This window comes from Periophthalmus magnuspinnatus, chromosome 17 (genome assembly GCF_009829125.3).
Source record: "Periophthalmus magnuspinnatus isolate fPerMag1 chromosome 17, fPerMag1.2.pri, whole genome shotgun sequence".
Classification (NCBI taxonomy): Eukaryota; Metazoa; Chordata; class Actinopteri; order Gobiiformes; family Gobiidae; genus Periophthalmus; species Periophthalmus magnuspinnatus.
Window position 1 is genome coordinate 24,261,958 of NC_047142.1, and position 11,065 is coordinate 24,273,022.

General features: G+C 36.0%; 2 protein-coding genes and 1 pseudogene across 2 annotated transcripts; 2 read left to right on the forward strand and 1 right to left on the reverse strand.

Annotated features, from left to right (window-relative positions):
• The first annotated feature begins 305 nt into the window (after positions 1-305).
• Positions 306-821, forward strand: LOC117385439 (apoptosis regulator BAX-like; annotated as a pseudogene).
• A 1,007-nt stretch (positions 822-1,828) lies between these two features.
• Positions 1,829-6,854, forward strand: LOC117385357 (erythropoietin receptor-like). Its single transcript, XM_055228256.1, has 9 exons — positions 1,829-1,868; positions 2,346-2,432; positions 2,642-2,858; positions 2,920-3,086; positions 4,083-4,216; positions 4,287-4,431; positions 4,536-4,635; positions 5,179-5,254; positions 6,714-6,854. The coding sequence occupies exons 2-9, from the start codon at positions 2,360-2,362 to the stop codon at positions 6,852-6,854; spliced, it is 1,053 nt and encodes a 350-aa protein (XP_055084231.1). The 5' UTR covers positions 1,829-1,868; positions 2,346-2,359.
• Positions 6,855-6,994: 140 nt separating this feature from the next.
• Positions 6,995-10,737, reverse strand: LOC117385354 (uncharacterized protein CXorf38 homolog). The gene is made up of 6 exons (XM_033982652.2): positions 10,480-10,737; positions 9,805-9,939; positions 9,265-9,387; positions 8,254-8,403; positions 7,996-8,175; positions 6,995-7,921 (listed from the first exon to the last, which is right to left on the reverse strand). Exons 1-6 carry the CDS (start codon positions 10,681-10,683, stop codon positions 7,811-7,813), a joined length of 903 nt encoding a protein of 300 aa, XP_033838543.1. The 5' UTR covers positions 10,684-10,737; the 3' UTR covers positions 6,995-7,810.
• Positions 10,738-11,065: the final 328 nt, after the last annotated feature.

The window sequence follows — 11,065 nt, forward strand, 5'->3', positions numbered from 1 at the left end:
TGTATAACGTTGTAAGTTGTACATTTGGCTCTCCAAATAATTACGGTACTCCTCTGCCACCAATGTAAATGTAAAATGATTCTATTGTCCAGACATAATTTATATAATTGTGACTCAACGTGATTTGTAAATACTGTGTAATAGCATGCTAATAACACAGCCATATTCTTAATTATGTGTATAGACATGAAACAAGATTAAGCTACACAAACACAGGACGACAACAACACTTTGGAACCTGTCCAAAACAGCGGCAAGATGGCATCGCACTTTGGAGACGATCAAGGTAAAAAAAAATTGTTTTGTTAAAAGATTTCATATATGAGCGAGACAGAAGACTGTGGAAGGCAATGCTGTGGTTATAAGGGTGCAGTTAGAAGGAAGAGAGCCATGTGACCCAAAGCACAAAAAACTTTCCTAGCGTCTCCAGCAGATCCGCGATGAACTGGATGGAAATGTGGAACGCCAACGGATGACATCGGACTCAGCACTCAGCACTCAGCAAGTCCAACAAAGGACATTTTTTTGAAAGTTGCCATTGAGATAATTTCAGATGGAAAATTCAACTGGGGAAGAGTAGTTTCACAATTCTTCTTTGCTTTTTGACTTGTTATTAAAGCTCTTTTGACTCATGTTCCTGATATCATTAGAACAAATATGGTCTGGACCTTGGACTACCTCCGTGAACATATGATCAACTGGATCAGAGACCAGGGTGGCTGGGAAGAAAATGTTCTCATTTTGGCACTCCCACAAGGCAAACAGTAGGTGTATTCTTGACTGGAATTCAAACCAATTTTCTTGTAATTTGTAAAATGTGAAGATGTTGAAGAAGAAACCGATAAAGTATCTTTTCTCCTGCCTGGGAATTATTAGAGGGATCAGAAGATCAGGAGCTGGACTGGACGTTTGTGGCATTGTTATGGATGCCATTAGAATTAAGCTGTGCGAATCACTGCATACTGCAATGGTGGGAGATACATTTTTAGTAATTTATTTTTTATGATACCAAAATAAGAATTGTGACTTCAGACCATGTTCTTGTAGAACACATGTGTCAAACCTAAGGCCCGTGGGCTAAATGTGGCCCCCCACGTCATTTTATGTGGCCCACGACAAAGTAAATTAAAAGGTATGACTGTCTTAAATATCAGTTTTTCAGGAGATACACAGTTACATTGATATTTTTTCATATGTATGCAAATCCACATGCAATATTTGTAACTTTAATAAGTAATACAATTAGAAATGGTTAATTAACAAGATTAAAAAGTAGTTGCATTTATTTTACATTACATTTGGTTACATTTACTTACATTTATCTTACAGTTATATCTGGTCCTTTGAGAGCAACCATTTTGTTGATGTGGCCCTCTGTGAAAATTAGTTTGACACCCTGTTGTAGAATGATACAGTACAGGTTGAATGAAATCAGTTTCAGTTATATTTTCATTTGCATCTTTGGTTTCACTTTGTTGTTCTCAGTTTCCTCTTTATCATCGTGTATATGATATGGCTGAAAAAGATAATAACAATATTATTAATGACAATAATTTGAGATTATTTATAATTGGCTAAATAAATAAATAAATAAATATGCAAGAAATGTTCTACCTTCACTGCATGTATTGAAAAAGTTTTATGCTCATAATATGGAATAATATGTTCAATATACCCATAGATATTTAATAAGAACTATGCGCCTATACCCCACATCATTAAGCTCACTCTACAGAATCTTCCACGCACACCCTTTTTAGGAAATACTGGTGATGTCATGCTTCTCTTTTCTCCAGAAATGTGTGATTTGCTGTTGAGACAGATCTCAGTCAGCCACACAGTGTGATAGAAGGCAGAGTGCACGGGGTGTAAGTATCTCCAGTCTCTCTAAAATCTTCAAACCAAGGTTTTTATTCTGCACTGTTCTCTTTTAATGTTCATTTTATGATAATTATTCATGTTTTGATTTGTTTGTATTTGTGTTGTATAACGTTGCCTTGCCTATTTTTGTATATTGGTAATTGGTAAATGGTTTTTTATATAGGATTTTCCACATTCAAAGTTCTTTACATCAAGGAACCACTCACACACACATTCATACACCGGTGTGTAGAGACACCAAGAGTGAGGGCAGTTAAGTGGACACAAAGACAGCATTCATCTGTCAAATAATGTTTCTCTAATAATCATAGTTCCCAAAAATCCACATTTGTAATGCTGTTTGTGTTTTGAATATACAAATTGTTTAAAACTAAAACTAGGGCATTAATTGTAGAATTGTACAACTTTAAAAAATGGGAAGTTCAACCAGGAAATTACTCTCTTTTTTTTAAAATACATTTTAGTGTGAAGCTTCTAGATGGGAGTAATGGTACCTCTTTTTCTTCAAGTCGCATGGTTCAGTCTATTGATGTTTGGATGTATGTACACAGGTAAGTGACTTCACTGATACTCAGAGTCTGACCTGATCCAGGATAAGATTCAGATTAATTATTAATGCATTAGTCTTACAGGCCGTTTGATGGTCAAAGTCGCTTTTTAAAATGTGCATTATTTATTCACTCTGTACTTGATCAGTGTATTGCTATGTGAGCTGAATATTTATGCATTGAAACTGAATAGTTACCAGGAATACTTTTAGGGCTGGAAGCTACTGTTACAGATGTGTGTGGAGATGATGACAAAGACCCTGGAGAAATAATAATAATCCTACAGAGTTCACCAACGAACACATTTCACAAACAAATCGACATCAGCTCAACAAACTTCAATTGCCTTCTTTATCCAACACATGAAGTTAACTGCTCCTGGGCATTTCAGTCCCTGGAGAAGACAGCTAACATCACGACCACTGTTAGGTATGTATAAAGTTTGTATTTTAACACAATGCAATGTCAATGTACTTTTTTATTCATGCAGCATTTGCCATGGTGGCAAAACAGTGCAAACTCTGGAGTCAAAGACATCCATCGGATCAAACAGCATTCTCTTTGAAAAAAGTGTAACCCATCTGATCCTGCAGTTCAACATTAGTCTGCATAGCCAATGGGATGTTTATTACTACAAGTATGAAAGTGAATCAATAGGTAAGTTATTGTCATTGCTGCCCTGGGTAGATTAACAGAAATGGTTACAGTCTTTCTTACCATCATGGACTCACATCACCTTCATACGTTGGTAGGGGGGTGAAGTGTCTAGTCCAGGGGTGTCAAACTCATTTTGGTCTGGGGGCCACATACGACTTATTTTGATCTCAAGGAGGCCAGACCAGAAAACTCACAGCATAAATACTCTAAAATAGCAATAACTAGAAACATTTGTGCAGAGAAACATGTAAAATATTTTTATTGAAGAGAACTGTTCCTTTATAAAATATTAAGAACAACCTGAAACTCATTTTTGTGCAGTACCACTCAATACAGTAAAGTAAAAGTAAAAAATAGAAAAAAAATAGGATTTTATTAGAGCATGTGCAGATTAATACAGAAATGATTTGAACTCAACATTCTGCACATAAAAACCAAAAAAAAAAAAAAGATCCAGACCTAAAATCATCAGTGTTTTACCTTTTTATTTTACAGGATTTAGTCATGCTTTGTTTTTGATCCAGAAACTTGGCATCTTTTAGCCTGCACAAGTGCATCAATATCAGGCATCATATTCTGAGTAGCTGCCAATTTCAAAATGCTTGTGTGTTAGTTTTGAGCGCAGCTTTGTTTTATTAAGGTTCATTATTACAGTTTCGAAGATGATGCTATTTTGTAAGCAATCAGAAAAAAAATAAATAAATAAAAATTTCAATTTTTGCTGAGTGTATTTTTATTACAAATCAGCTGAGGACCGGATCAAGTCTGTAGGTGGGCCAGATCCGGCCCCCTGAGCCGCATGATTGACACCCCTGGTCTAGCCCATTGGCAGTATATCAAACTGGCAAATTTTAATGAGTTAAAACATTGCTGCTGGAAATTGTAAATTTGTTCTTACCTGGAAAAGTTCCTTTTGTTTTTTTCATTACTATAATTGTAATTATATTTAATGTATTCTGTTGTGATCATCTTCTTGTTTATAATCATTTATTTTAGAAGTTCTTCCTCCACCTTTAAATGTCCAAGGAATATTTAAAGACAGTGATTTGTTGATTACTTGGGACCCCCCAGTTTGTCAGATACATTGCGAAGTTGGTAGCTTGGAATATGAATTATTTATAAAAGATCAGGTACAGTGACTAAGTCACACTAATATAATATTTTTTATGATAAATTAAAGTTACATTTTTTTCACACCAGGAAAAGCTTAAGTATGTGAAGTCTCAATTATATTACACTGAGCCCAATGTGGACCCCACTCAAAGCTACACAGTGACAATAAGAACCAGAATCAGGGAGTTTTATCATGGGTCCTGTCACTGGAGTGACTGGAGTCAGCCTGTCAGTAAGTGCATTATATGTGGTATTTTTCACATATTGTTTTCACATGTTTTTGTCCCTATGCAATGTGTGAATAACTTAAGTATGCATGCATTTTAATTTATGCAGCAATAAAAGCAACGTTTCAACTAAATGCTGAGGTGATAATAGCCATTTCAGTTGGAATACCCATGATCCTCTTGGCTCTACTGCTGGTGGTTTGTCAAAGGTACTTTATTAAACCACTGTGTATGCCATAAATGTAAGTCAAGAATACAATCTATATTTGTTAAAACAATTAAAAAAGAGAAGTGAGAGGAGCAGCATCGCAGCATCTTGTCTTCGCAATTGCCACCACAAAACAACCAACAGACTTCCTGGGAGGGGGTGTCAAATGTGTGAGTGGCAATATGTGATAATGAAGCCAATAGGCATATTTTAGATCTGTCTTATTTTTTTATTTAATTATAATGAAATTTTAGTACACAAGACATATTCACTGCAATGCAATGCAATGCAATGCAATGCAGCATACATATAAGGGCTTTCAGTAGAAACAGGAGTCCTATGGTAGGTGAAAAGGGGTTAAGGAACTCAAGGCATCATTCACTTTTATAAGCTGATCATAAACTATAGCATTGATGGTTAGTTATTAAGTTGGATACTGGATTACTCTGATGATGAGCACTACGAGACACATGGTTAATGAGTGAAATCTTATTTTAGAGTTTTTTAACTGTCACTTAGATTTTTAACATTATGCTCGTTTCAGATTGTCAAAGCGCCTATTCCCTCCGATACCAAGCCCTGCTCCCAGGTACATGCATGTTTTGCAGAACAATGACCATGTAAGTACCAATCGCCAAAAAGGAAGAAATCATTCAATACTGGTTAGGTGCTTATAATAGTATCCCTTTTGTTTTGCAGTTAGTCTCTCCTAACCTAGTAGTAAACTCTGATGCGGAGATCACACTGGTGTTTTACTCAGAGAATGAAAAGACACACAAAAGTATATAATATATAACAATGCATTTTATGTTTTCATGCTAATATTTATTCTTTAAACCTGTTGAGTACATGCATGTGATGTGTCAGTTACACCAAATGTCTCTTGATTTGCCAGGCTGCATTGTTTTAATGCTTTTGATCTATGTTTATGTGTGTTTTGTATTATCACACTTGATATTCTGTACAAATTTGTTCCTCATTTATTTTTAAATTTGTGGGTTTTTTTTAATTTATTGTTTTTTATTATGCAAAGACAGTCAGGAGTTCATCAACAATACAATCACACAACAGTTTGCTTTAAGGAAACCACAGAAACTAAAGGTGTAAGATTTACAATATTTACAAGAAAAGATGACATGCTGCAACCTTTACAGAACTTGACATGTTATTGTCTGTTTGTACCGATGATGTTCACCACAAGAAAACATTTTCCGTTGTGTGATTCATAGTGTAACGTTTTACATCTCAAGATACTCTGTAAAACAAAAATGTAGGTCTGAATATTTTTTCCAAAATCCATAAAATAGACATATGCATGATACCCCACCTGTTCCAAAGCTAAGGTATGGCAGGTGTGCTTTATAAAGGGGATCTGTGAGGGGAACTGTAGGCCCTTCCCTGCAAGAACCTGTTCTGTAGTTTTCAATCAAAGTTTGCAGTTTGTGAAACGTTTGCCTCTTTGGACTCTTTCACAGAAATAAAACCATTAGAAGCACATCTTGTCAACATTATGTCTTAATTTTGTGGTTGTTTAGTGAACTAACCTGAAGAAACCAGCCGTCTGAAGAATGAATCAGTCTGTAGGTGTGAACGAAAGGTGTTTTTCTGGAGAAAAAAAAAAAAAAAAAAATAGTAGTAGCTGTTTAAATATTTAAATCAGTACACATACTGTTGCTTAACTGACCAAGGAGACCAAGACCATTATTGGCCAACGTCATTGTCAGTTCTTACCCACAGATTTTGAAGTTTTCAAGATCAATTATACATGCTTTCAATAAGCTATGTATCTTCTGAAACATAGTATCCAAGGGCTCAGAAAAAATTTAAGAATTGAAATTGAAAATGATTTATGGTTGGTAATTCTGGTGGTCTATAGGTTCAAGGCCATGTATATTAACACTTGCTACAAGTGGATAGTGTATTAAGTGTCTTATTGCAGTAACCTTGTGCTAATACTTCACACTCCACATAAAATTAAAAGGGGTCTTCATCTCACCTGACACAGAGACAGTATACTCCTGGTAAGGTCTCACTATCTCGCAGTAAAAAACTGCCGTCCCGTCCGAACCTCTCCATCAGTTGTTCTGTGACCTGGCTGCTGATGCGGCCATAGTAAATGGAGGTAATGAGGTCCCCCTCTCCATCCATGGTCCACAGAGACAGAAAGCTCAAGTGCTGCAGGAGGTGAAAGTGCACACAACTGGTGATATCAAACTGTGAGAAAGGATATGAACCCCTTTAGTTTTCACACTCTTTGTGCATTGTGCAACCTACATGACAGTCATGCACTTTGTCCAACATAAACAGCAGCACCTTGCCACAATGTGCAGACTACACACAAAGGAAACCACAGAAAAAGTATATTTAAATACATTTATATAATAAAATGCTGGATGCATTGAAACAAATAAACAATCGCATAGATGATGAATAAAAAACAGATTCAACAGACTCTAAAACATTTCATAAAGAGAAGTCCAACTGAGGCTGAAGGGACACAGGGCATATTAAACCAACAGTATTCTTTTCATACTAAAATAAAGGAAAGAAAACACTAATGATATAAGATGTTTAGCAGAGACATATTCAACATGTCAGTCCCTTTCTTATTCCATTTATTCTTAGTCTTAGTTTTTCATTAAAAAAAAACAAAACAAAAACAAATGTTAACTTATTTTTGGCTGTACCATGCAATGGATGCTATGCTCTATTGACACGTTGCAGTGACATCACGCTGGGGGTGTTGGGGGAATGCTCAGGGTGACACAATGCACACATTAGCAAATACAGACAAAAACTTTTAAGATACATGTGGAAACTTAATAAAAATACAAAATGGATTTAAATAGCACACTTTTAGGAGACTGATCAATACAGCATTCTTGGTCCTGTTTAGGCATTTGATTTTCAACAAAAAGGGGAGAGTGACTAACTGATAAAAACTGTTGGCTTGTGACTGTAATGTTATTTGAAAGAGCCTTGTTTAACAGTGCAAATCAGCTCACCTGTTACCTGTAGTCCCAACTAAGTCAGTTTGTTATGGTTAGATTGTGTTAAAATAAAGCTCAGATTAAAGTCTAATTTGAGTAATAGAGCTGCTAACAGAGTAGTGCTTTCAGTTAGCTTTGCACCTCAAGGGAATGTTGAGAAACCGGTTATCATCTTTGATAGGTTTTTCATTCACTTTTCCTTAACAAGTTCAAGTTTTGTAGTTGTGAAGAGAAGTGAGCACCCAAATCGTTGTTTGCCTCAAAGAAACTTCCAAGGTCCTTCAGCTCTTCTGCACTCTGAAAAACAACCTTCTTTAAATTACATTTTGAATAAATAATTTAACTTAGTGTACATATGATTAAATTCATACCAAAGCATTGCTGTCATCTGTTTCTTCCAGCAGCTCCTGCAGTCGCTGTTGGAGTAGTTCAGCCTCCCACTGGATGATCGAGTCTACACTGATCTCATCATGAACAGAATCTTTGACTATATCATCCAAATCCGTTTGGTCCCAGCCATGCACATGGATAGACAGATCAGCTTGGAGCATCTGAGGATTTTATTAAATGAAACTTTACATACTGCCATATATTACTCATGATGAAGCTGTGGAGATAAATAAAGGCACCTGGTTTATCTGTTCTTCTGCTGTGGCCATGGGAGCTACATCTCTTAACTGTAGTATAAAGTTCCTCAGTGCTGAATTGTAGTGTTTTATCCAAGAATCACTCACATGGAAATCTGACGAGTGCATTAATTCATTCCTATATCGGATCACCTGAAAAAGCACCACATCAACCCGAAAGTGTTCAGTTTAGAATAATTATAACAGTATTTACAATGTTAGCATAATCATTTATTTACTTTAAAACTGATGAAACCTCTTCTGCTTGTTTTCAGTTATTTAGTCGTATGACTTCAGGAAAATAATTAATAATGATTTTATTTTGGCATATCACATAAGCCTACCCTTATTGTACTTAAAATGTTCCCATCAAATTATAAGCCAAACAAGAATAACGGACATGACTCATACTTATTTCTTATTTACTTAACTTTACTTAATTTACATTGGTAATTAATCATTAATCATTTTTTTGTCATTCAGTACAATATGTATAATTCAGAAACCCCTTGACGAGCTCCTTGGTAGCAGATGGAGAGCTACCTGTAACGTCTGAACTACAGGTTGGAGACCCCTTGTGTAAACTATACTGCGAGTCTGCTTACAGCCCAGAAAGGTTCTCTATCTACATAGTAGTGAACTATATAATATACATAGACTAAATTAAACTGCAACTCTGACATAAAACGGAACAGAAACAAGTCCACTAGCTTCCTGTTCAAAACTGAAGAAAAGATCAAACTCGTTTCACTGTAGCAAGCTGTGGATTTTTATTTACATGTTTTTATGGTTGGAAAATGGCGATGTGACATTTCTGAACACTACATGTGTGACCCTAAGTGTGAATTTTTTGAAAAATCACAGGAAATGCAGAAAAGTGGGCAGTGATAGAGTAGGTTAAAACAGAAATATTCTCATAAAAGTCCATTTCAGTCCATAATATTACTATTACTACAACAAGGTTGGATTATATCTAAAAAATACTCATATAACATTAATAACAAGATAATATACCTCTCTCACTGGTTTAGGATCTACCAGATGAAACCAGTCACATGAGCTGATGAGGTTGAGCAGAGCAGAGGCATCGAACTGATCGGCTCCTCTAACCTTTTCCTGACCCCGGGGCATGAAAGCCTGCAGAAGAAGTAAACATGCTCAGACCAGTACGACCACACAAAGGGAACTCTTTTTTTTTTATTTTTATTTTTTTACTATTATTAAATTAAACAAGGTATACTAACAGAACATACATAATACACACATTACATACACAGAGACAGGATTAATAGGTGAAAGACATAAAATTATAATTTAAACAAAACGTTTTTCTAAGCTGTATTTATATGTATTGTATGTATTTATTTTACTATATTTGACATGTCTTTTTGTGATTTTATATTGTTCATTTAGTTTTATTTTTTAAATTCTATTTACTGTTTATGGGAGAAGTTAGGAAAGGTTTTGATTCAGAGCATTTGGCCTGATAAATGTGGTGTTTGCCTAGAAGAATGAGAAACTGTATTGGGAAATGCTTTAGTTTGGGTTCAGTACCTTAGCCACCTCCCAGTGGTCGGTTCTCCAGGACACAGGTAAACAGTTATTCCAGTTGATTGTGTTTTGGGGCTGCCTGTGATGCCCATGGATAGTCCTCTGCCACTCTGAACAAAACCTACATGCTCCTAAAAGCTGGACAGAAAAAAAGAAAGGCGTAGGCCACTGTAAATATAAAAATAAATTTGGGAACTCATCTCTGTGACCATCAGCTATTTTAGAGCAATGTCATACTGTGAGTCAAGACTTCTCTGTTTAATTCATCTCACACTTTTCCCCACCCACTCTTACTTTTCAGCCTTTGTAAGGTTCTGGACAGGTGGATTTAACCACAGTGAACTGTCAACTCTCAGTAGGAGCAAATGACTTAATTTACCTTAAAGGCAATGTGAAGATTCCAAGTAGCGTACATAAATTGTGATAAAATCAAAATTGGTATATGGCTTCAAGAAAATGATTATATGACTTTTGACATATCAACTATCAACTATTGTACACACAGTAAATGTTTTAACATGTCTCCACCAAATTGTAGGCTTAACAAACATAATTGATATGACTCACACTGAGTAGGCCACACTAAGAGGCTGTTTATAGTTCAGAAAAGTCCTTGACATTAGTGCATGAATCTGGTCAGAACATGCATAAAGTGGCTACATGGCTGGACCTCCTGACCTTATTTCTTCTGGGTGTACAGTCTTTCTCGCAGGGTCTCCGTAGTAGTGTGTTTTGATTGAGTAGGTGCGCGTGGAAGTCTCTCATCTGACAGTCTATGAAACTCTGCAGACCCTGAGCCAGGAAACACAGACACTGTCCCGCTTTTATCCAGTTTGTGTACTCTCTGTTACTTAAACGGACACGCAAAGCTTCGGGAAACATGTTAGCAGAGTTGTTTCGTTGGCAGACAAAATGGACAAAAGTGGATGTCTTCCTAGTTAAGCTCCGCCCATGTAGTTGAAGTGCCCGGGCCTCTAGATGGCGCTGTCCGCTTGGCAAAAAACACGTGAAGGATCTTTTGACCAGAACTGAGCGTGAGGAAAAGTGACTAAATCCAAATTTATATTCAACACTCAAGAGGTAAGAACTAGGGCATGGGACTGTAATGTAACGAAATGTAATTGTTTTAAAAGTGCAGATGTTATAGATCTGTCACGCAGGTTTTTTTTTACTAGTAGCAATGGTGTTAATTAGGCTAATTATTAGCAGGAATGTGCTAGCTTTAAAAACCCATTATTGCACCAAAAACATATCGTATTAGTTC